Source organism: Sturnira hondurensis, unplaced genomic scaffold, assembly GCF_014824575.4.
Source record: "Sturnira hondurensis isolate 20B ecotype Veracruz unplaced genomic scaffold, ASM1482457v3 Scaffold0000780, whole genome shotgun sequence".
In the NCBI taxonomy this organism is placed as follows: Eukaryota; Metazoa; Chordata; class Mammalia; order Chiroptera; family Phyllostomidae; genus Sturnira; species Sturnira hondurensis.
Window position 1 is genome coordinate 20,883,131 of NW_028073411.1, and position 24,530 is coordinate 20,907,660.

Sequence of the window (24,530 nt, forward strand, 5' to 3'; positions counted from 1 at the left end):
GCTACGCAGTTCCTGCGCGCCGGCTCCCGGTGTTTGGCAGGGCGCGTGGCAGTGACGTAAGGCGGCGGGAGCTGCAGCAGCGCGCGCTGCCTTGGGTGAGATCTTGTGAGATGGCAGCCCTGCGGGCCTGACCCTGCGGATCCTTCCCGGTCCTCGCGGACCGTCCACGCGCGGCGTCTCTCCCGGACGCCCCTTCTCGGGCCCCGGGAGATCGTGGAGCTGTCGCGTCCGCTGAGCACGGCGTGCGCGGGTTTCCTGCGGTTTGTCCCGTTTCTTTGAACATCGCGGGTTGCGGACCGCTGCGGGCCGACCGACGGGGGCAGGGCCACCGCGGACCTGATTCCATTCCAGTTCTGATCCTTTTGCCGCCGTCGAGGAGGCCTCCTGCCCATCGGCCCGGTCGGCCCTGCCTCCGCCTGTCAGGCCTCGGGGAGCCGAGAGCGGTGGGCATGGCCAGCATCACCCAACTGTTGGACGACCTGTGCGAGGCCCTCCTGCCGGCCGCGAAGGCTCACCTGGGCCAGCGCGGCCCGAGCCGCAGGAGAGCGAAGCAGAGCCTCAAGCGGGTGGCCTACAACGCTCTGTTCGCAAATCTTTTTCAAGACGAGACTCCCAAGCTGCAGCCTGACCTCCCAAGACTACCCGTGAAAAACAAGATCCTCATGCTGTCCTTCGACTTGAGAGTGGGCGGCCTGGGCCCCGAGGCCGACCGGCTAGAGGAGCTTGTGGAGAAACTCGAAGCAGCCCCTGGCTGCCCGCTGGTGGAGGTGGGGTCGGCTTTGGACCTGCTGGTGCAGCTGGCGGGCAGTGGGCCCCCTCAAGCCCTGCCGCGGAAGCGGGACTACTTCTTCCACAACAAGCACGTCGGCAGAAACGTGCCCTACAGCGGCTATGACTGCTACGACCTGAGTGTGTTTGAGATGGACGTGCAGACTCTGGTCTCCAGGGAGGAGTATTTGTGTCAGGACATGATCCAGAAAGCACTTCAGGTGATGGAGGCCACGCCGGGCACCGGCCTGCCCACTGCCCGGCTCTTCTCATATGGTGAGCCCTGTGGTGACAGATTTGAGAGAGACACCCGGGTGTCGCTCTTCGGAGCCCTTGTGCACAGTCGCACCTACGACATGGACGTCCGCCTGGACTTGCCCCCGGTGCCAGACAGCGCAGACCTCTGTGGACTGGCCATAAAGGTAGAGGGCTGCTTTCCTGCCCCCAGCCCCCAGGCCCTTGGAAACGCCTCCTTGACTTTCCTGGTGTCGGGGAGGGGAGGGAAGCTCTAGAGGCCAGGCCGCTGGACCGCTTGGCCTTCCTCGGCAAGGACGCAGCTGCGCCCCTGCGGGCCCAAGCAACGCGTTTCTTCTCGTGTTTACTGGGCAGGACGTGTGGTTAAGTCGCTTAGTCTACTCCCTAGAGGTGTTCCTTACCTAAGTTGTTGTTACTATTATTATTGTTGTTGTTTAAGGTTTTATTTATTTGTAGACAGAGGGGAAGGGAGGAAGGAATAGGAGAGAAGCTTCAGTGTGTGGTTGCCTCTTGCTTGCCCCCTACTGGGCACCTGGCCTGCAACCCAGGTATTTGCCCTGACTGGGAATCGAACTGGTGACCTTGTGGTTTGAAGTCCGGCATTCAGTCCACTGAGCCATACCAGCCAGGGCCTAAGTTAACTAAAATGAAGTAAAAAGTTTTGTTCCTCAGTTGCATAAGCCACATTCCAAGTGCTCAGGAGCCACACGTGGCACAAAAATGCTAGTTCCTTCTGCACATGTGGCTTTCAGTGCTTCTCCACCAATGCGGGGTTTCTCCCTCATAATGAAATGAGTGGTCATTGGGCTTTCTATTCTATGGCTTCATGAATGTTGTCAGAAGGATGGACTCATGTTGCTACGAGGTGTTCTGCTGGTTTGCAAGCACAAACAGTGCTGTAGTGAACAGCTTGGTCTGCGTCAGATTTTCTGTCTCCAGTACGGTTTTTATACTGGGTTCCCCAAAATGGAATTGCCAGGTTGGATGCATTTGGTTGCACAATACGTCAGGGCTTATGTGTTGTATGGAATTGGGGATTGGTAACCTTTGTAGTTTCATTCCTTAAGCGGTTTAATGTATGCGAAAACACTGTAGTGTGCACTTGCTGGAGAGAGAAACCGGAGACATTCTGCCAGGCCTCCTCTGTGTGAGGAAGTGTGTGAAGTCCTGGACCTCCATCACGTGGGTGGGGCTGAGACCCAGAGGCACACGTGATGTTCCCTCCTTCCCCGGTCTCCAGGTGCCTCAGAGTGTGGATCCGTCTGAAGATGAAGGGTTCCAGTCAGCATCCAATTTGACTCCCGACTCCCAGTCTGAGCCCGGCACAACCCCTGAGATCGACCTGTGGGACGTGGTGCTCACCTATGAGCCCAGCAAGCAGAGGTGCTGGGAGCAAGTCGGCTGGTACGTAAGCTTTGCCAGCAGGCACTGCCCTCCTCTGGTGTGTGGGCGGGCATTACCCAGAGGGCTGGGGCAGCTGGGGCAGCAGCTGCTCTGACGGGACGGGGGGACCTGGGAGTTTCAGTTGGGCTAGGGCACATGTCTGTGTCCTGGGAGTTGGGAGAAGTGCTTGGGGTGAGGACATCGGGCTCCACGGAGGTCCCTGCCATTCCAGCAGCTCTGCGGGCCACCCTCTGCAGTGAGTGCAGCCCCTCGCTCCGAATTCGCATCCTTCCCAGGAGGGTTCCCAGCCCAAGGTGTCCAAGGGAGGCCTGACAGGCAGTGTGGTCGAGGCTGGGAGGCAACGACCTTTGCCCACCGTCGTTCTCCTCTAGAAGGAGGAGTGCTGCTGTCCCCTGGCCAGCTGTGGTCCTGGCAGTGTTGTCCGATCTCTGCTTGTCGGGGTCCGGGGCCTCTGTCTGCAGCGGGCTTGTGCCTCAGACCTCCCAGAGTGGGCCCGGAGGCCTTTCACTCGGGCGTACTTGCCGAGTCTCTAGAATTCATTCCCGTCTAACCCCAGCCACCGCGGGCAGTCAGGGAAGCCGAGTTCCCACCAGAAGCAGAGCCCCCTGTCCACACGCAGCCCCAGGGCTGTGAGCGCTGCCCCTGCACCCTGGTGGATGCAACAGCTGGTCTGCTGTTGCTCCACGCCTGCCACCCGTTCTGGGGAAGCCGTTTCCTCCTGTGGGGCTGAGTTCCTGGGGGGACGGCAGGGATTTGGTGGGTCCTGCGTGGGTTCTTCTCCCTCGGCCCCCAGTCATGGGGCCACAGCGGTGCTGGGGCCACCTTGGAAGAGGGGGATCGGAGCTCCCCTGTGCTTGGACAGTGGTGAGGGAAGGAAGGACGCAGTGCAGGCCATCGTCATCAACAAGTACGTGACTTTAGTGAGTCCTTTAGTGTTGTTCTCAGGCTTGGCGCTGGCGCGGAGGTAGGGACAGGCTGGGGCTCTCAGTCTCATCCACACGAGGATGTCCTGCCCCTTGAAGCCTGTTACCCGCCCTTTGGAAAATGAGTTTTGTCCTTGAAAAGCAGAATGTATTTTTTTGATTTTTAGACTGAAAAAAAATGGGTTTTTTGGGAGGAGGAGAAAAGAGCTGGTCAGGATTTGAAAGTGAGAAGAAAAAGTTCAGGAAGGCCTGTATTTTCAGGCTCTGTTTATTAAAAAGTCACTTTTTTCAGTGGATTTAAAATTTTTTAAAAAAGATTTTATTGCCCTGGCTGGTGTGGCTCAGTGGATTGAGCACGGGCCTGTGAACCACAGGATCGTGGTTCGATTCCCAGTCAGGGTACAAGCCTGGGTTGCGGGCCAGTTCCCAGAAGGGGACTCATCAGAGGCAACCATACATTGATGTTTCTCTCCTTCTCTCCTTCCCTTCCCCTCTAAAGATAAATAAATAAAATCTTTAAAAAATATTTTTAAAAGATTTTACTTATTTTTAGAGAGAGGGGAGGGAAACATCAGTGTGTAGTTGCGTCTCATGGCCCCCCCACTAGGTACCTGGCCCACAACCCAGGCACGTGCCCTAGGTTCACAGGCCAGCACTCAACGCACTGAGCCACACCAGCCAGGGTGGATTTACAGTTTTTTAAAAAATATGTGTATTGGTTTTAGAGAGAGAGGAAGCAGGGAGAGAAAGCGAAACATCAACCAGTGCCTCCCATGTGGGCCCTGACCAGGGGCTGAGGCAGCAGCCCAGGCCCCCGCCCGGACTGGGGATCGGGCCCCAGCACTTTGGGGAACGGGGTGATGTTCCAGCCTGTGGAGCTGCCCAGCCAGGGCTTTCCCGGTGGATCTTGAAAGACCGTTTTCACGCTTTTAAGGGGAGGTTCAGGCTTTTCAAAGGCATGTTTTGAAGGCACCGCGTTTGGGCTGACCTTGACTGACACCCCTGTTGGATGAACTTGCCACGCCGGTCCTCCTGAGGGAGAGCCCCGGGGTCCTCCGGGCCCAGAGCCGAGCTCTGTGGGACCCGGCATGCTTGTCTCCTGCTGAAACGGGCACAGCACTTTCCGCCGTGTCCATCCTCTGTGCTGCCTTTCACGAAGAGTCTGCGCACCATAAAACCGGACATTAGTAGTTTTTAAGTCACAGTCAGTGGCATTAGATGCGTTCACGTTGTTGTGCGGCCCTCGCACCATCGTCTCCAGAACCTCCGGCCTCCCCAAATGAGACTGTCCCCACTCAACACCGGTGTCCCATGTCTCCGAATCTGCTGTTGCAGGGCCTCCCGTAAGTGGGGCCTGCAGCGTCGGCCCCGTCGGGACTGGCTGAGCTCACGGAGCCCGAGGGCCGTCTCTGTCGGGGCAGAGGCCAGCACGTCCTTCCTTCTGAGGCTGAGTGTTCCGTGGCATGGGTGGGTCGTGTTTCCAGGCCCGCTCGCCTGCCGGCGGCACGCAGGCTGCTTCCTCGCCTTTGGGCTGCTGTGACGTGCCACTGTGCACACGGGCGTGCAGACCCGGTGCTGTTCACACGCGGCTCCGCTGTGGCAGCTGTGCTCCCTGAGGGCCGCACCCTGGTGCTGGGGGGCGGTCCCCGTGTGGGTGTGGGGGGTCCTGCGGAGCCCGCAGAGCTGACTGGGGGCCGGTGGCTGGTTAGGGACCCCCGCTGTGTATTCCCGCGGTGTGCATTCCCGCGGTGTGCGCGCTGTGGGGTCACTGTCTCCTGCCTCTCCTTCGTGCAGCTGAGGTGCCCGTGGCTCTGTCTCCACAGCCCCCCTGGCCACAGAGAGGAACCCTATCTCACGGAGGCGGGAAGGGACGCCTTTGACAGGCTCTGCAGGCTGTGCCGCGCCGAGCTGCAGGGGCTCGGTGCGGGCCTCCTGCCCACCACGCAGCCCGTCCTGGTGAAGGAGTGCGAGCTGGTGAAGGACGCGCTGAACGTCTTGATCGGGGTCGTGTCGGCCACGTTCCCCCTCTGCCAGGTAGGGGTGCCGGCAGCTGGTGCCGCCCTGCTTCAGCGCCGCACTGGGCAGGAAGGGGCCCGTGTGGCGAGCGGACGGCGGCTGGGGTGGCCTGCAAGCTGGCTCTGCGGCGACCACGGTGGCACCCGTGCTTTAGTTCTAAAAACGATTTATTTATCGACCCCCTTTTACAAACCGAGCAGGAGTCAGATGTTCGCTGCCGTTGGCGAAACCACGGGAAGGGACCCGCCGCTTCCTTGCCCTCCCCTCCAAGCGCCCTGTGTGAGGACGGGCCCCGCGGCAAGGCGGCCGCTGCCGGCTCGCCTGGCTTTGTGGGCCCCTCTCCTGGCCAGGAGCTGCGGTGTACCCAGCCCTCGCTGTTGCCGGGCCCTGCGAGTGAGCGCGCCGGCGAAGGGAGGCCTTGGCACAGGGCCTCCGGGGCCGCCCAGCCCCCCCCCCCCCCNGGGCCGCCCCCCCCCCCCCCCCCCCCCCGGGCCTCATGCACTCGTCCACACGCGTGTTGGGTTCCAGTTTTCACTGTAACAGGCCTTTTGCCCTCTTGGTTAAGTTCACCCCTAAGTATTCTACTCTTCTGTTGGTGTTGTAACGGAGTTGTTTCCTTAACTTCTGCTTCAGGTTTTTTATTGCCAGCGCGTGAAGACACAGCTGAGTTTCGCGTGTTGGTTTTGCAGTCCGCAGCTCTGCAGAGCGTGGCGATCAGTTCTGACCGTTTTAGGAGGGGCTACTCTTTGGGGTTTTCTGTGTGTAGAATCGTGTCATCTGCAAATGGACAGTTTTCCTTCTTCTTTTCCCATTTGGATGACTTTTACTTATTTTTTCTCGCCTAATTGCTGTGACTGGACCTTCCAGCGCCCTGTGAACAGAGGTGGTGGCAGAAGGCATCCTGGCCTTGTTTCTGGTTCTAGGGACCAGCATCCGGTCAGCCACCGCTGCTGTGATGCGGTCGGTGGCTGTTCCAGACAAGGCAGCGTGCCCCCCTCGTCCCAGTTTCTTTGGTTCTGCCGTGGGGGTGAGTGGGCTTTGACCACGTGCTGGGCATCAGCTGAGGTGATCACGCGTTCCTCTCGTTCTGTTCATTCGGATCCTGGTGCTGATTCCCATGTGCGGAACCACGCTCGCATTTCTGAGACGAAACTGCCGTCTTCGCGGGGCACAGTCCCATAGCTGCTGGAGTTGAGGTGTTAGTGGGTGATGGGGGGATTCTCATCTGTGCTCGTGGGGGGTTGGCCTGCAGTTTCCCCCCTCTGGCTTTGATTTGGGGTGGTGCTGGCCTCTGAGGGTTAGGGACTGCTCCCTCCTCCCCGGTTTTTTTGGGAGGGTTCGAGAACCATCAGTGTTAATTCTTTAATTGTTTGGTAGAAGTCAACCTGTGAAGCCACGTAGCTCTGGGGTTTTATTTTTGGGGAGGCTTTTGTTGCTTTTATTTTGTTGAAGTGGCAGCAAGATACACATAACGATGATTTTAGTGTGCTGCGTGGTGTGTGGATCTCGGCCCGTTGACGGTGACGCTGGCGTCTGAGGTGGTCGCACTGCCTGTGTGCTGGTGGGGCCCCCCACAGGCCCCCCGGGCCCCTGTGGTTCTTAGGTTCCGGGACACACACACGCCTTGGCAAGACGCCATCAGGGACTTGGAAGAGCACAGCTCCTCGCAGGTCTCAGGAGGTTGGCAGCCCGCACGGGACCCCACCGTGAGGTCTGTGGGAAGGGGCACTCGCAGCTCTGCCACCAGTGGGGTTGGTGGTGGGGCTCCCTGGGGCTCCCTGGTTCTTGGTGAATCGAAAACATTGGGGTGGGAACTAGGGAGCAGGAAGGGAGCATCGAGTCACCCGTGTGGTCAGTGGTCCAGGCCCCCAGGGCTCCTGAGGGGAGTGCAGTCCCAGTGACAGCTGGTCGCACAGCTGGGCGTTGGGCTGAGGATGGGCAGGGTGATCAGGCGCCCCACCCCCGCCCGCCTGCAGGCCCTCATGCCGCAGGAGGCCTTGACTTCCACTTCTTCTCCAGTCTTGGGACTTCGCACGTTCCTGGGCACCTGCCCGCCTCACCCAGGCCGCCAGACGGGGTGGCGAGCCGCCGTGGGTGGTGCTTCCTCAAGGCCCTGAGTGTTCTGTCGACGGCCCACTTTCACTCCTGACTCCAGCGTGTTTTGCGTCTTCTCCCGCTTCTAAAACCGTCTTTTGTCCTTGTTTTCCAAGAGCCAACATTTGGCTTTATGAGTCTTTTGATTGTTTCTAGTCTGTTTATTAATGCTTGCTTTCATTTTTGTTACTTCCTTTCTTCTGCGTTGGGTTCAGTCCACTGCTTTTTCTAGTTCCTTAAGGTGGGCGGTGCAGTCACTGGTTTGAGACCTTCTTTGTAACAGGCATCTGGGCTGTAAACTTTCCTCTTTTCTTAAAATAAGCTTTTTAAATTTTGTTTACTTTTACAGAGGGAAGGGGAGGGAGAAAGAGTAGAGAAACTCAATGTGTGGTTTCCTCTTGAGCGGCCCCCTGCTGGGCACCTGGCCTGCAACCCAGGCCTGTGCCGCGGTCAGGGAATGGAGCCCGTGACCCCGTGGTTCTCAGGCCGGCACTCAGTCCGCTGAGCTGCACCAGCCAGGGCCATAAATGCTCCTCTGGATCCTGCTGCCCCTACGTGTCCTCACTGAGCTGGGCCCACGTCCCTCGTGCACAGTGTGGGGAAGGCGCTGGGCCAGGGGCTCTGCGCTCCCCGGGCCCCCCACCCCTCCCTTGGGCACGGCCCTGGGAGTCAGGTTGTCCGACCGGTGGCCCTTTTCAAAGGCTTCCCCCCGCCCCCCCTCAGAAGGTTGCTCTGCGTGCCCTTTCTGCAGATGGCGCATGTGGGCTCTGCCATGCGACCGGTGAAAAGCCGCCCCTCCTCCTGTGGGTTTTCATTGCTGGGGGGCTGCTGGGTCTGCCTTTGGGACTTGCTGTGCCTGTGTCTTGGGTGTGGGACCCCCAGTCCTGGGGCTCTCTGGGCAGAGCCGTGGTTGGGTGCATGGCTGGAAGGGGTCCTGGGTGTCTGGCCTCGGTGACCTCTGCTCCGCCCTCCCCAGCTGACCCAGGCCTTCGTGGTGAAGCGGGGCATCCACGTCTTGGGAACGTCCCCCGAGAGCGTCAGCAGCCTCCTCTCGGAGGTGGCGGAGTGCGGGACCCACTACGCACGCCTGAGCCACTTCTCCCTGCAGCCTGTGCTGGACACCTCGTGCAGCAAGGGCCTCGTGTTCCAGGTAGGGCCCTTGACCTGGGGCAGTCCTTTCTGTCCCAGCCCACACCATGGGGACCCTTGCCCGTCCCCTGTCTGAAGCCCGATGGCTGCTCTTCCGGACACTTTGCTGTCGCCACTTCACTGGAGACTTGGGCAGACACATTTGGGCCGCGGGATAGTGGGAGGCAGGCGTGGCCCACGCTTGGGCCTGAGCCAGGCCCGGGTCAGGTGGGGTGGGCACTCACTGCTCTTCCCCACGGATCTCCAGTGACATGTGTGGCCATCGACACACGGCCTCCCTCCCTTGTCAAGTTGAGTCCCAGGAGCTGGGGCTGAGCCAGGTCTCCCTTGAAGCCTCCCGCGGCCCCTGCTCTGGGTCCCGCCCCCAGGACAGCGGGTGCAGCTTGGGGGAGGGACAGGCATCCAGCTGCGTGGGGCCTGGGAGCACTCGGAGGGGCAGGGCACTATGCCCATTGGCACAGTGGAGGGTGGTTGAGGTGACACAGTGAGGGTCAGGTACAGACTGGGCCCGTGGAGAGGGGGCAGGGCGGGTGGCAGAAGGGGACTGACTCGGCAGGAGTCCCCTCCATCTGGGACATGAGAGCAGCACAGCCATCTCTTCGCTGGCGGGTGGACCGTGCTGCGCCTGGAGGGTCTCCTGCAGACGCCCCGTGAAGGCGTGAGCTCCGCGGGGCCCCACTGCCGGAGTGCCTGGTGCTCAGGACGGCTGTGCCCCTGAGACCCGGTGGCTGAGCAACCAGGGACCTTCTCAGAGTTGGCGCCTGTGCGCGGTGCTGGGCTACCCTTGCCAGAGTGCCCCTGAGGCCCGCTGCTCCCAGCTGCCTGGTGTGGCTGGTCTGGGCTGTGGGGACAGGGTGTGTGGAGGGCCTGGGTCCGGGCTCACAGCCGGGCTGGGGTGTGTGGGCAGGTGCCGCAGGTGCCTCTTCCTTGGGAGGTGGAGCCCAGGGCTGGGGGTAGCAGTCACGCCCGTCCCCAGCACCCGTGCCCCCGTCCGCGTCCTGCGTGCCCAGCCACAGCCTCTCAGCCCCCTTGCCCAACAGGCCTTCGCCAGCGGCCTGAGGAGGTACCTGCAGTATTACCGGGCCTGTGTGCTCTCCACCCCACCCACCCTGAGCCTCCTCACCATTGGCTTTCTCTTCAAGAAGCTGGGCCGGCAGCTCAGGTGAGCCACAGCCTGGAAAGCAGGACTGGCCCACCCCCCACCTTGGTGTCTGGCCGGCCCCTGCACCAGCCACGTTCCCCTGGTGCTGGGCATGGCATGCTGGCGTCCCCCAATAATGGGGGCTCCCACCTAGGGGCATACGGTCCCCACAGACCTAGCCTTGGAACTCAGGAACCAGTTAGTTAACCCAGGTGCTCTCTGGAGAAGAGAGAGTGAGGGGCTGAGGGCCCTGGGGAGATGAGTGCAGTAGGAGAGGTGGCCCTCTAGGCGGAGGGGAGCAGTGTGGAGGCCCCAAGGGCTGGAGACAGGCCTGGCGAGGGGAGTGGGGATGCGGCCGGTGCTGTGCTGCTGTGGACCCCAGTGGGTGGAGAGGGTGAGGGCCTGGGAGGGGCTGAGCCATTACCAAGCCAGAGGAGGCAGCAACCTGGCGCAGCGGTGGAGGCACAGGAGGGGCTCAAGGCAGAGCCGGGTGAGAGGGGAGGGTCAGCCCTGGGAGTGTGGGAGCCAGGGCTGAGCCTTGGAAGGAGGTGGAGCCGCAGGAGGCCCGGATGGGCACAATCAGCAGGAGGCTGAGAGCGGAGACCCTTGTGGTGCAGCTGGTTTTACAGCTGGAGCAGGCGGTTGGACAGGGAAGGTCCCGGGACATGTTCTGCTCTCACCTGGTGGGACCTCAGTACCTGCTCACCATCTGCCACCTGGCCTCTGTGTCTAGGTACCTGGCCGAGCTCTGTGGTGTCAGCACCTGCGGAGGAGAGCCCAGGGCAGCCTTCCCCACTGTGAGTCCTGCTGGCTCCAGGGAGGGGGGCATGGCTGCACGTGGCCACCTGGGTGGGGCTGCAGGCCCCCCCCTCCCCCCGCCATGTGCTCCCATTGAGCTCCTCTCCTTGCTTCCTCCAGGGGGTGAAGCTGCTCTCCTACCTCTACCAGGAGGCCCTGGGCAATTGCAGCAATGAGCACTACCCAGTGCTGCTGTCCCTGCTCAAGACCAGCTGCCAGCCCTACACCAGGTGCCTCAGCAGTCAGCCGAGCTGCAGTCAGACACCTGCTGAGCGCAGGGGTGCTGGGTGCGGGGAGGGCATGGGGGGGGCTAGGACTTGGCTCCCTAGGCAGACCTCGCCACCCAGTGGCTGCCATGCCCACCCTGGCGCCCCCCACGCCCTCCTGACTGCGCCACCCACACGGCCCCCCCCCCCCGGCAGGTTTATCCACGACTGGGTGTACAGTGGGGTCTTCAGAGATGTCTGTGGCGAGTTCATGATCCAGGTGAATCACGAGTACCTGGGCTGCAGAGGTAGGTGGTGGCTGGTTACTGAGTCAGGCGGTCAGGTGGGCTGGGGCGGTCCTGGACGCGGCCAGCGTGTGCCCTGCCCCCGTTCAGACAAGTCTTACTGGACCCACGGCTACGTGCTCGTCTCCAAGGAGGGGGAGGACTGCGCACCCGCGTTCCTGAAGCACATCGCTCATGACGTGTACGTCTGTGGGAAGACCATCAATCTGCTGAAGCTCTGCCGCCCCCAGGTGAGGAGAGCCCCCCACACGTGCCTGCAGCACGAGCTGCCCCTCGTCTCTCTGGCCCCTGGGAGCTCAGGTCCGGAACCATCATCCCCTGTCCCCTGAGACCTGGCCGTCTGTCCTTAGCTCTGGGTCAGCACGCTGGAGCTGGGAACCTGGTAGCTTCTCCCTCAGTGTCCCCTGAGGGTTTTGGAAGGGCCCCTGACTCTGGGCTCAAAGACGAGAGGAGAATTGCAGGTGCTCCCAGGCGCAGGGGTGGTGGGCCCCTTCCCTCCCTCCCTCATTCTCGTGGGAGGCCTCCTGGCAGGTGGGTGGGCTGCAGCTGGAGAAAGACAGACCAGCTGGCTCAGGGGTTGTGTCCCCTGGCCGGGGGGCTGGCTATGCTCTGGAGCACAGACCTGCACCAAGACCTCTGCCAGCGTCTGCGTGGCCAAGGCCCAGGTGGCAGCGCTGGGGCGGGGGTGGATGGGCAGTCTTTGCCAGGCGGTGCTGTCTGGTGTCTGAGCACAGAGGCAGGAGGGCTGGCCATGTGGACCTGGGGCACCAGGCACAGCAGGGGAAGCCAGACCAGGCACCAGTGCGGGCCTGGGCAGGGTCTGGGCCGGGGCGGGGTGGAGGGGGAGGTTCAGCCTGTGGCCAATGGCGTCCCTACAATGCTGGGCTGGGAACAGACTAGAGTGGCCAGGGCAGGGGCAGAGGCTGTACACGTGAGCTTGGGGGGGTCACCCAGGAGCTGCCCCCTGAGATTGGTGGCAGGTGAGCCTCCAGGGGTGGCACCTGGTGAGGGACCCTCTGGACCTCCAGTTCCTTGAAGACCTTCTAAAGGTCATCCGGGTGTCAGACGTGCCTCTGCTGCAGGAGCTGGGGCCTGGGCAGGGGCCCCGTGCAGTCGGTCTGGTGTCCTCGGAGATGTGGAGGATGTCACGCCCCTTGGTTAAGGCGTGAACTCTGCACGTGGGTGACAAGAAGCCAGGGAGCCGAGTGGGCGTGGAGCTCATGTCCCTCACAGTGGGCCCTCTCTCCTTGGCAGCACTACCTCTGCTGGTCCGACGCCCCCGTCCCCCGGATCTCCGTGGTCTTTTCCCTCGAGGAGTTGAAGGAAATCGAAAAGGACTGTGCCATCTACGTCGGGCGGATGGAGAGAGTGGCCCGCCACAGCTCTGTCAGCAAGGAGGAGAAGGTTCCAGGACCCTAGCCCCAGGGCTTCCCTCCCCCCTTCCGGCCCTGCCCCTGGTGTTCTCTGGCCTGTGGGTGGGTGTTTCCAGGGCAAGGGCTCTGTCCTCTTCTGCCCAAGCTCACCGGACGCTGGAGAGGGAGCTGGCCCTCCGTCCTCCAGGGCAGGCGCTCCCTGAGCTCCTTGGTTTCCCATGAGGTGGGCATGCTCAGGCCTGGGGTTTCAGCCCCAGGTTGCTGTGCCAGATGCCCTGGGAGCCTCCCCTGGCAGGCTGTCCAGCCCGGGGGAGGGGGCAGAGTTGAGATATGATCACCGATGGTCTTTTGCAGGAATTACGAATGGAAATTGCTAAACAAGAGTTAATCGTCCAGGCCCGAGAAGCTGCGTCCAGGGTCTTAAGCGCGCTGAGTGGTGCGTGTGGCTTAGGTCCTCCGTCGGGTTTGGGGGCCGCCTGCTGGGGGCTGCTCACACAGGTGCTTTCTCTGTCTCTCCGCAGATCGGCAGGTGTCTGAACGGATGGCCTTGGACGCCCGGAAGCGAGAGCAGTTTCAGAGGCTGAAGGAGCAGTTTGTGAAGGACCAGGAGGTGGGGTGGCTGCAGGCCCTGGGGGGAGGGGTGGGCGCTAGGCACTGGGAGGGGTGGGGTTTGACCATGGGGTCTGCACGCGGTGTGTCGAGCAGCGACGCCGGGCGGCCAGGCAGGAGGAGCTGGATGACGACTTCAGCTCTGCCCGCGAACTCCGGGACAGGGAGAAGAGACTGAAGGCCCTGGAGGAGCAGCTGGAGAGGAGGGCACGGTAGGGCGGCTGTGGGCGGAGCCTCCTGGGGTAAGGACGTGCCAGGGCCTTGTAACTGGTTTGATATTAGTGATGGTGCGTTTTAAGATTTTATTTTTTTAAGATTTTATTTTTTTACTTTTAGAGAGAGGGGGAGGGAGGGAGAAAGAGAGGGAGAAGCATCCATGTGTGGTTGCCTCTTGTGCGCCCCCTACTGGGGGGGGGTGCACAATCCAGGGTGCACAACCCTGACCCACAACCCAGGCATGTGCCCTGACTGGGAATCAAACTGGTGACCTTTGGTTCACAGGTTGGCATTCAATCCACTGAGCCGCACCAGCCAAGGCTCATTTTGCTTTTTAATTTGACAGTTTCAGTTAGTCATCTCAACTTCAAGTATCCACTTGGCCTCAGTGGTTCTGGACCTGGACCTTTGCACGCTCAGTTGTCCTTAGCCACCTCAGGTGTCTGCCTTCGTGGGAGGGGCTGTCCCTTCCTGCTCGTAGCCTTGGCCGTTCTGACCTCATTCTGTTTGCAGAATGGTGGCCTGGAGCCAGTGCAACGTGCACACAAGCCTGTGGTTGTGCACACACGTTTGCATGTGTGAATGGCACGTGTCTGTGTGGTATGTGCTCGCGGTGTGTGCATGTGATAGGTGTTATTCTTTCTGTGCAACTGAGGAAAGGAGGCTTTGCCTGCCAAGGGCCCTGTGCCTCTGGCTGCGTTGGGGCGCACCTGGTGTTCACTCAGCAAGTCCTGGGTGGGGACTGCCCCTAGTGGGCAGAGTGACCAGCCTGGTGGGTCCCCTGTAGGAGCTGTGTAGATGCAGAGGGACCAGCTGGTGGCCTGGGGAAGGTGCCAGGCTGTGCAGACCACCCACGGGGGGCTCTGTCATAGAGAACCATCCCCATGGGGAGACAGCTGGACCGTTGGTGACCAGTCCCCTCTGGATGTGGCTTCAGGCAGGCGCTGGTTGACCATTACAGCAAGTTGTCTGCCGAGGCAGCTCGGCGGGAGCAGAAGGCGCTGTGGAAGATCCAGAGGCGCAGACTGGCGAGCGCACGGGCTCGCTTTCTCCTCGAAGAGCAGGAGCGCATTCGGGTGTGTGTTGGGGCCAGCTCTTCCCCTGGGCTCTGGGGGACTCGGAATCCCCTGAAACTTCACGCAGACCTGTGCACCCTTCTGGGGGAGGGTTGGTGACTCTCACCCTGTCTCGCTGCGGCAGGTGTGACTGGTGGGCTTGGAGGCTCTGGGCCAGGTCACCCGGGGGCTGAGTGTCAGGCCTGCCCCTCCCCCACACAGCTGCTGCCTCACATCCTGCTCATTGAATCGCAGGTCATGCTGAAAGCTGTGTCTGAGGGAGAGCCCCTGGAGCCACCGACAGCCTTCCCGAGTGCACGGTCCCAGGTGAGGGGCCAGGGCAGGACCCAGGGCATGCAGCATGGGGCTGTGGGTGTCCAGGCTGGTGCTGCCCGGGGAGCACAGTGGCTGCCCGCTGTGTGTCCCGACAGCCACTGGCTTGCGGGTGGTGGTTGTGGGCCTGGACTGGGTGACCAGAGGCACCCATGTGCACTTGTGTCTCAGGCCCTGTCTCCAGGTCCCGAGCACCCCGGTGGAGTTGGCGGCCGTGACTCAGGGTGTGCAGAGCAGCGTGTGGCCGCCTGGGAGGGCCCGAGCGAGCCATTGCCACAGCCCCTTGAGCCTCCAGCAGTGGAGGCCTGCGGCTCCAAGTTGGGAGCAGGATCACAGCTGGGGCAGGCGGAGGGGCCACATCTGTCCTCTGTGGGCCTCAGCGTCCAGGACTTCCTGCCTGCGGGTCAGGGTGCTGAGCAGCCTGTGGACATCGAGGGGGCCTCCATCCTGGAGGAGGCTCTGCAGACCATCGGCTCAGACCTGCCCGTCCCGGCTTCCTCTGGAGTGGCAGACACGGGGGGCCCTGCACCCCGGGAGTATGATTTCAGAACAGTCCTGAGGCCAGCTGTGGTCACCTCGGCCTCCCCTGGGTCCCTCCAGACTATAGGAGGCAGTTTGGGCTCTGAGGAGCTCCCGCTGTGGCGGAGCACTGACATACGCCTGGACACCTGTGTCACAGATGGGCAGGTGGCTCTGCCTTACCCACACTTGCCCAGCAACAGCTGTCCCCAGGAGGGGAGCAGCCCCGCTGTGGGGCGGCCCCTTGGGCAGGTGTTAGAGGGTGGTATTCTCACAGGGGATTCTGCTTCCGGAACAGCCCCCTCCCGGCCACGGTGGAACGTCCACGGCCACGTGTCTGACGCCAGCATCAGGGTGGGGGAGAACGTGTGGGATGTGGCACCTTCCCGGCCACGGTGGAACGTCCACGGCCACGTGTCTGACGCCAGCATCAGGGTGGGGGAGAACGTGTGGGACATGGCACCTTCCCGGCCACGGTGGAACGTCCACGGCCATGTGTCTCAGTCCCAAGTGATGTTGGGGGTGCTCCCAGGGGAAGCCCAGCCTGATGCACCCAGGCCCCTGCAGAGCCCCCCGGACCATGAGTCCCAATTGAGCCTCAGCCTGGAAGCACAGAACCCTGCCTGGGAGGGTGAGTCGAGGTTGCTGGCAGAGCCACCCTCCAACGGCTGTGCTCAGGTGGCAGGCTCTGTCCCTGTGGAAGAAAGTGCCGTCCAGGCCTCGCCGTCCGCTTCGGCTGTGCCTACTGCTCCAGAGGACGGCGTCCCTGATGACCCAGGTCAGTGGGGCCTCAGAGCTGCCCCCGGTGGTGTCTGTGGGTCGAGAGAGGGTAGGAGGAAGGGCAAGGAGGCTGCTGTGCTGGGGATTGGGAGGTGCCACCCCTTCCAACCCATCTGTGTCACTCAGGTCCAGGGAGGAATGGGGACACGAAGGACTGCTCTCCAAGTTGGCCTTTAAGCTCACAGGTTGGTAGATGAGGTCGGGTGGTTGGGTGGGGGAGTGTGCTCTGCTGGCCATGTCATCCCTGGCCTTGCATGCACAGTGAACTACTGCCCCTCCCCCTCACCTTTTGGACAAGAGGAAGGGGCAAGTGTCTTAAGTCTGGTTGTCTTAGGAAAGTGCCACCGCCCAGAGCAGCCCAGACCCCGGTGAGGAGCTGGAGGAGGCAGCGGTGGCGAGGCGCCTGGGCAGGGAGCAGGCCTACCTGGCAGGCCTGGTGCGGCAGTACCGCCTGGAGCAGTACCCGGACAGCTACGAGGCCATGTGTGAGTGGGCAGGCAGGAGCGGGCAGGCGCGCCCCGGGCAGCAAGTGTTGGGGTGGACAGCAGGCTGTATTCTCCCTGTAGCGGAGCCTCCTGTGGCGCGCCTTCTGCACCATGGGCTCCCCCGGGCTTTTGCCCTCCCCGAGGACACCCGAGTCCTGTCAGACACAGATGACACCATGGATGAGACCGCCGTGCAGCTGAGCGAGCTGCTGCCGCTGCCGGTGCTCATGAAGCACTCAGTCACCGCGCCGCTGGCGGCCCAGTGAGTTGCCCGCGCCCTAACTCTGATCGGCCCCACCCCTGGCCCCACCCCACGCTGATCCCGCCCTTCCTCAGCGTGGCCCTGGTGAACAAGGCCGCGGTGGACTACTTCTTCGTGGAGCTGCAGCTGGAGGCCCACTTCGAGGCGCTGCGGCATTTCCTGCTGATGGAGGATGGCGAGTTTGCACAGTCCCTGAGCGACCTGCTGTTTGAGAAGGTGAGCCTGGGGACGGACCGTGGAGCTGTGGGCTGTGGGCTGTGAGCCTGGGGATGGGTGCAGGGTGTTGGATCCCCCCGACACTGCCTGTGGCTCTCGGCAGCTGGGAGCAGGGCAGACGCCTGGGGAGCTGCTGAACCCATTGGCGCTGAACACAGTGCTGCGCAGGGCATTGCAGTACAGCCTGCATGGCGACTCCCCGCTGGCTGCCAACCTCTCCTTCGCCCTCAAGTTCTTGCCTGAAGCCTTTGTCCCCAACGCCCCGGACGTGCTGAGCTGCTTGGAGCTCAGGTACAAGGTCAGCAGAGCTTGCAGTGTGGGCGGGCTGGGCCGGGCTGCCCTACAGGTCCACTGAGCTGCCCCCTCACAGGTTGACTGGCCCCTCAACATCGTCATCACCGAGAGCTGCCTGAGCAGGTACAGTGGCATCTTCTCCTTCCTGCTGCAGCTGAAGCTCATGATGTGGACACTCAAGGACATCTGTTTTCACCTCAAGCGCACAGGTGAGGCCTGCCCAAGCCTGCGCCCCTCAGCCTCTGGGGGTGGCCCGGGGCCCACTGCTCGACCTCTGCCCTCTGCACAGCTCTGGCGAGCCCCGCGGCTGGCTCCGTGCAGTTCCGCCAGCTGCAGCTCTTCAAACACGAGATGCAGCACTTTGTGAAGGTGACCCAGGGCTACATCGCCACCCAGATCCTGCACGTCACCTGGTGCGAGTTCCGGGCCAGGCTGGCTGCGGTGGGCGACCTGGAGGAGATCCAGCGTGCCCACGCCGAGTACCTGCACAAGGCTGTCTTCAGGTGGGTGGGGGCGCCGGGGCGCCAGTGTTGGCCCGAGGCCAGGTCACCCACCTGCACACTGCCCCTTGCTCTCCAGGGGCCTGCTGACGGAGAAAGCAGCGCCTGTCATGAACGTCATCCACAGCGTCTTCAGCCTGGTCCTCAAGTTCCGCAGCCAGCTCATCTCCCAGCCCTGGCGCCCTGCCAGCGGCCCCCGAGGTGCTGAGCACCCCAACTTCGCTCTCATGCAACAGTCCTACAACACCTTCAAGTACTACTCCCACTTCCTCTTCAAAGGTGAGCTGTCCCCGCTGCTGGGTAGGCTTGGGGCTGAAGGTCAGGGGCCACAGAGGGCCCAGCCCAGCTGCTTGCTGCCCCGCCTGCAGTGGTGACCAAGCTGGTGAACCGGGGCTACCAGCCTCACCTGGAGGACTTCCTCCTGCGCATGAACTTCAACAACTACTACCAGGACGCCTGAGGCCTGCTCCCCAGCATCCAGGTGCGTGTCACACAAAGGGGCCCCTCCCGGGTGGGGACCATCACCGGGCTGGGGTCGAATAACCACAGAGACGGGCCTTGGGAGCTGCTATTTTATTGAGGGGCTGGCTCCCCGACTGGCAGGAGCCACGTTGTGACCTCCTGGGCCCGCCCCCGGCAGAGTACTCCTTGCACAGCACAGCTCTGGAGGGGGGCGGGGTCCGCCGCGGGCCTGTGCGGGGCAGGCTGAGTCAGTGTCAGACAGAGACGGGTCGCGTCCTGACTGGACGTCTCTGCCGTCATGGAGAGACGGGTGTTGGGGTTGCCCCTGGCTGGTCACCGCCTCGTGGGCTCAGCACGACTTGGCGCCTTGGGGCCTCCCGTGCAGAGGTCCCAAGGCGGCTACGAGGATCATGTCACACACAGCTCTGCTGCCCAGAGCGGGGGCTTGCTGCTGTAGGAGCGCCGCCTCTGCACTGCCCTGCCGGCTCCCTCAGGCTCGGTGGTCCCCGGGACCTCGGCAGCCGCCCCCTCCCCTTGGTACGGGGCCTCGAGCAGCTTCAGCACCCGCCGCACCTGGAGAGGGGCAAGGGGGGGTGTTGGGTTGCCCTTACCCCATAGCTCTCCCCTGGCACGGGGCCCAGGGGTAGAGGGATGGGCGTGTCCTTGCCTCTGAGAAGTCTCCATTCTCGGCAGCTTCGATGGCATTCTGCGCAATGTAGTTCCGTAGGACGTATTTGGGGTTGTTGGCATGCATGACACGCACGTGCTCAGCCTGCCAGGCGTCGGCGTCACTGGCACTGGCCCTGTCCTCCTCCAGCCTGGCTCTAGAATCACACCCAAGCCCAACTTTGAGCAGCTGCAGCCCTCGCCCCTCCTCCGTTTGGTCCCTGGAGACGGTGCTGTGGGCAGCGGGCCGGCCTCACCTGTACTCCTGGAGCCAGGCGGCCCAGTGACTCCTGTTCCTGCCCAGCAGCTCAGCCGGGCTCAGCTGCTCCAGCCGGGACTGCTGCTCCACGCGCTCCAGCTCCTTTGCGATGCTGGCCCGGGAGCCGATGAGTGCGAAGAGCTGTGGGTTGGACTGCGCCAGCATCAGCATCATGGACAGCTGCCTGGGGGTGGGGTGCGAGTGTGTGCAGGAGGCCGCAGCGTCCCCACCCTGGGCTGTGGGCCGTGGCCTGGGACTGCTGGGCACCTCGGTGAAGGCTGTCCCGGAGGAGGAGGAGGAGGAGACCTCAGCTGCCCTGCTACCCGCCTGCCTACAGCCTGACCACAGGGGGTGCAGGCCCAATAGAGGCTGCAGATGTGGGGGTGCCTACCAGCTGCCCGCCCTTGCTCAGCAGCCCCTCCGTGTGACGGGCAGAGCCGCAGCCAAGGAGCGGATACCAGCGACTGACTTGGGCAGACCCCTGGGGTGGCAGAGTAGGGTATGGGACCACCTGGGTCCCAGGGGGGCCAGGGGTTTGCACTCTCCCTACTGCTTGGCACCCACCTCTCTCCCACGCTGCACTGACTTGCCTGGGAGGTCACTGCTGTCAGGGACAGGGCCTGCCAGCCGGTCCTCCCCATTTGCTCAGAGCCCTCAGCCCATTCCCCACACTGCTGCACTAAAGTTCCCCCTGACCACAGTCTGTCGGCTCGTTTGTCAAACCCACAACCCTGCCCTCCTGTGTCTTGTCCTGAGTGTGGGCTGCGCCCCAGGGACATGTGTGCCCCTGCCAATGGGAGGTGGTGCAGAAAGCATGGCCTGGTGGAAACCTGAGGGCCCAAAGGCTCTTCCTGGGTAGACCTGAGCGCAGGTCTGGGAAGCCTCCCCTCCAGCAGAGACTTCTGGCCCCCAGCCTGTGCCACCTGGCCACCCCACCACTGTCAGCACCGCTGTCCTTGCCTCTGACTCTCCCATTCCAGGGAGTGGGGCAGCCAGCATCTAGCACCTGACCTGCACCCCCCCCCCCCGCCCTAAAGGTCTCTCCCTTTCTGGAAGCAACTCCACGGAAACAAGACCTGAGCACCCACCGCGGATCCATCTGGGGGCGGAAGGCGAGCCGCAGCTCCTCCAGGGAGGCACACTGCTCAGTCAGTGCGGTCAGGAACGAGTCCGCAGGCCCCGGCCCCACAGGGAAGGAGCTCAGCAGGCGGAAGGTGTTGGTGAAGTCGGCACCTGGAACACACAGCTGCTCGGAGCACTGGGAGGTGGGGCTGGGGCCTGTGCGCCCTCCTGTGGCACTGTCTCCTCACGGACTGGCCCGCACCTGTCTTGCCACCGTGGTGGGGACTCTACTCTGCGTGAGGTCAGAGTCTCCTCTGGCCTGTCCCTCGGCCCCCACCCACCTGTCACCCAGCTCAGACACCACTCCAGACACGGCAAGGCCTCGAGCCCCAGGCCCGTCCTCTGTAGAGCAAGTGCTTTGGGACGGCTGGGCCCTCGGGCCTCTCAGCAGAGGGCTCGGCACGACCGACAACATGCGTCCTCAGCCTGACTGACTGGAGCGCACTGTCGCCACACCCCCCAAGGAGACATCCAACATACACAAGGAGACGAGGCGTCCACACACTGCGAACAAAGAACCAGCTAAATGACTGCGGTGGTGGAGAGAACACGGGGCAAGACGGCAGGCGTGCTTCCTGATCAGTAACTGCTTAGAAGGCAGTCAGTCAAACTTGAATCAAAAAGCAGACATTGGCACAATGGATTTTATAATGACCTTCTAGCCCTGGCTGGCGTAGCTCAGTGGATTGAGCGCGGGCCTGCGAACCACAGGATCGCGGTTCGATTCCCAGTCAGGGCATGTGCCTGGGTTGCAGGCCAGTTCCCAGCAGGGGACTCAAGAGAAGCAACCACACAGTGATATTTCTCTCCCTCTCTCCTTCCCTTCCCTTCTAAAGATAATAAATAAAATCTTAAGTAAATAAATAAAATGATCTTCTAGACTCTAGTGAGTTGAAAGTGAAAGGATGGGAAAAAATGCTTGGTGGCCCCAGTGTCAGACAGAACAGGCTTTAAGTGAGAAAGTGTGTAAAAGACGGCACTAATGTCTGGTGTGCTTGGACGCTCGGTGTGAACACAGCCCTGAATTCCCGGAACTCCAGGACACACAAGGCGAATGTCCCCGAGCCCAGGGAGAAGCAGCAGGCGCAGCCCACTCGACAGCCAGGAGGCCCAGCTGGAGCGCCGTCCTGCACACCCACCTGCCCCTTCAGGGAGCAGCCCACGCTGCGGGTTCCATCCCCAGTGAGTGTGTCCACAGGAGGCAGCCGGTCCACGGTGGGCGTTCCTCTCCCCGCCCCCAAGTCAATAAACATCCTCAGGGGAGGGTTCAAGGGCAAACAGGTGTGACGTCTCGACAGCTCATGGGCACGGAGCCTGAACAGTGAGCCAACCACGCCACGTGTCTCCTGGAGCCACACAGTCTGAAGGCACGTGCCTCCGACTACTACCTGACGCCACAGACAAGTTTCACTCCCTCCAAAGGGACTGGCGTCTTCTCCAGCCACAGTGTGGTGGGGCCAGAAGTCACAAACGAAAAACTGGAAAATTCACAAATCACGTGAACGCCCACGGGTCCAGCAGAGAGATTCTAACTCCCGAGCAACGTGAGCGCGGCTGCTCACAGACTCGGGGCTGTCGGCGCCACCACTACGAGAGCGGGTCTCGGCACCAACACAGTTTGCCGCTGTGGCGAGACTTTGAACACGGATGTCAGACGCTGTCCTGAAGTGAATGTGTTACATGTTGCACGCGTTAGAAAAATCTCAAATCAGAACCTAACATGACTAATGAAGTAGGAAAACAAAAGAACATCCAAGTTAGTAGAATGGAAGGAAATAGTGATTAGAGCAGAGAGCAGTGGGAAATAAGTCAAAATCAGTTCTTTGAAAAGATCAGCAAAGTTGACAGACTTAGATACACTGACGAAAAGAAAAGACAGCTAAAGTCAGAAATGAAAATGTGGACATTATTGATCCCACGGAAATAAAAGACTAAGAATACAATGAAAAAGTATATGGCAATAAATTAGATAAGTGAAATGGACAAATTCCTAAAACAAATGATCAGACCCACCCAAGAAAAAATCTAGATAGTTCTCTAACCAGTAAGGACATGGAATTACTACCCCATTACCTCCCAAACAGGACCTGACAGCGTCACCAGTGGATTCTCTCAAACACTCACAGAGGATTAACACAACTCCTCCTCAAAGTCTTCTAAGGACCTGGGAACCCTTCCTCATTGAGACCATCAGGGCCTTGGTCCCAAAGGCAGCCAGACCCTGCGGGGAAAGGAAATGACAGGCCAACAGGCCTGGTGAGCACAGGTGCAGAAGTCCTCCACAGAGCACTTGCAAACCACAGTCAGCGTGTTAGGAGGAGCAGGGTTTGCTCCAGGACCGTAGGGCCGGCCCATGGACCGGATGTTTGTGTTCCCCGTGTCCGTGCACAGAGCCAGGAGGCCAGTCCTAGGGAGGCAGTCAGGCCATGAGGGTGGGGCCAAGAGGGACCTGTGTCCTGGTAAGAAGAGAGACAGAGGGCCAAGGTGGAGGCGCAGGTAGACACGCTGCCTCCTTCCAACAACCGTTTAAAAACAAAACCAGAACTGACAGGAAACTAAACCATATGGCAGTCTGGCACCCAAGGCGTTGAAGAAGACACGTTCATCTAGACCAGCAGGAGGGGTGGGGATGGGCGGCCGGGCGGAGAGGGCTCAGGGAGGTAGTGGACTGTGCAGTGGGGTGCGCAAGGCTCCAGCTGGCTGGCAAGGCCGCAGCCGGGCGGACCCTGCGAGGTGGCAGATTGCCAACTGGGCAGTCCCACATTTGTGCACAGATAAACCGGGAGAAACAACTGGGATGTGGGACAGACTTCGAAACCCAGCGCCCCAGCCCAGGGAAATAGTGTCAAACTGCTGATTGAAAACACCTGTAGGGTTGAGGCAGCTGGAGAAACTCCCAGCCTCACAGGAGAGTTCCCTGGAGAGACCCACAGGGTCCTGGAATGTACACAAACCCACCTACCCGGGAACCAGCGCCAGAAGGGCCCAATTTGCTTGAGAAGTGGGGGAAGTGACTGAAATCAGGCAGACAGCAGAGCAAGTGCCATTGTTCTCTCTCGGACCCTCCCCCCCCACAGCTTCACAAGGCAGCATGTCAGTTGCCCCGCCCTGGTTAACACCTAAGGCTCCGCCCTCACCATGTAACAGGCAAGTCCAGACAAAAAAAACGGCCTAAATGAAAGAACAGATCAAAGCTCCAGAAAAAATACAACTAACAAACAGCCAACCTATCAGATACACAGTTCAAAACACTGGTTGTCAGGATGCTCACAGAATTGCTTGAATTTGGTTGCAAATTAGATGAAAAAATGAAGGCTATGCTAAGTGAAATGAAGGAAAATGTACAGGGAACCAGTAGTGATGGGAAGGCAAATGGGACTCAAATTAACAGTGTGGATGAGAAGGAAGAAAGAAAGAACCAACCAAAACACAATGAAGAAACAAGAATTCAAAAAAATGAAGAGAGGCTTAGGAACCTCCAGGACATCTTTAAACGTTCCAACATCTGAATCATAGGGGTACCAGAAGAAGAGGAAGAACAACAAGTGGAAAATTTATTTGAACAAATAATGAAGGAGAACTTTGCCAATTTGGTGAAGGAAATAGACTTCCAAGAAGTCTGGGAAGCTCAGAGAGTCCCAAAGAAGCTGGGCCCAAGGAGGAACACACCAAGGCACATTAGCCAAGATTAAAATGAAGGAGAGAATCCTAGAAGCAGCAAGAGATAAAGGGACAGTCACCTACAAAGGAGTTCCCATCAGACTGTCAGCGGATTTCTCAAAAGAGACCTTCCAGGCAAGAAGGGGTGGAATGAAGTATTCCAAGTCCTGAAAGGCAAGGACCTATATCCAAGATGACTCTACCCAGCAAAGCTCTCATTTAGAATGGAAGGACAGATAAAGCGCTTCTCAGATAAGGTCAGGTTCAAGGAGTTCATCATCACCAAGCTTTTATTATATGAATGTTAAAGGGACTTATCTAAGAAAAGAAGATAAAAGTTATGATCAGTAAAATGATAGCAGATTCACAATCTTTAACAACCACACCTAAAACAACAAAAGCAAACTAAGCAAACAAACAAACAATCAGGAACAGAAATGGAGATCACGTGGAGGTTTATCAATGGGGCAGTGGGAGGGCAAGAGAGGGGGAGAAAATAGGGGGAGGGTAAGAATAGTGTAGGGAATGTAGAAACCAAAGAACTTATAGGTACGGCCATGGACATGAACTAAAGGGAAGGGGGGGATGTGGGTGGGAGGGGTGTGCAGGGTGGAGGGGAGTGAAGGGGGGAAAATGGGACAAGTGTAATAGCATAATCAA

The 24,530-nt window shown here is 60.6% G+C and overlaps 2 protein-coding genes across 8 annotated transcripts in view; one reads left to right on the plus strand and one right to left on the minus strand.

Moving 5' to 3' along the window:
* Window positions 1-23,112, plus strand: TUBGCP6 (tubulin gamma complex component 6). 7 transcript variants are annotated; one of them, XM_037049031.1, is made up of 26 exons: window positions 3-1,190; window positions 2,264-2,427; window positions 5,174-5,384; window positions 8,437-8,610; window positions 9,650-9,771; window positions 10,484-10,547; window positions 10,669-10,778; window positions 10,971-11,062; window positions 11,150-11,289; window positions 12,314-12,463; window positions 12,787-12,868; window positions 12,954-13,042; window positions 13,138-13,253; window positions 14,219-14,333; window positions 14,568-14,639; window positions 14,817-15,942; window positions 16,071-16,129; window positions 16,279-16,429; window positions 16,511-16,691; window positions 16,766-16,907; window positions 17,011-17,205; window positions 17,278-17,410; window positions 17,491-17,704; window positions 17,781-17,980; window positions 18,070-18,182; window positions 18,981-19,819. In XM_037049031.1, exons 1-25 carry the CDS (start codon window positions 450-452, stop codon window positions 18,159-18,161), a joined length of 4,935 nt encoding a protein of 1,644 aa, XP_036904926.1. In that variant the 5' UTR covers window positions 3-449; the 3' UTR covers window positions 18,162-18,182; window positions 18,981-19,819. The 7 variants fall into 7 exon arrangements, with proteins under 7 accessions (XP_036904928.1, XP_036904931.1, XP_036904926.1 ...); XM_037049030.1 differs by lacking the exon at window positions 18,981-19,819 and adding an exon at window positions 20,126-20,205 and having other exon boundaries at window positions 4-1,190; window positions 14,195-14,333; XM_037049017.1 differs by having other exon boundaries at window positions 4-1,190; window positions 14,195-14,333.
* Window positions 18,260-24,530, minus strand: part of SELENOO (selenoprotein O) — a 15,451-nt gene continuing 9,180 nt past the window's right edge. The window contains exons 6-9 of the mRNA XM_037049044.1: window positions 20,177-20,321; window positions 19,087-19,272; window positions 18,831-18,987; window positions 18,260-18,736 (exon numbers count right to left, since the gene is read on the minus strand). Of these exons, the coding sequence (XP_036904939.1) occupies window positions 18,563-18,736; window positions 18,831-18,987; window positions 19,087-19,272; window positions 20,177-20,321 (662 nt within the window). The 3' untranslated portion in view covers window positions 18,260-18,562. The remainder of the gene's footprint in view (window positions 18,737-18,830; window positions 18,988-19,086; window positions 19,273-20,176; window positions 20,322-24,530) is intronic.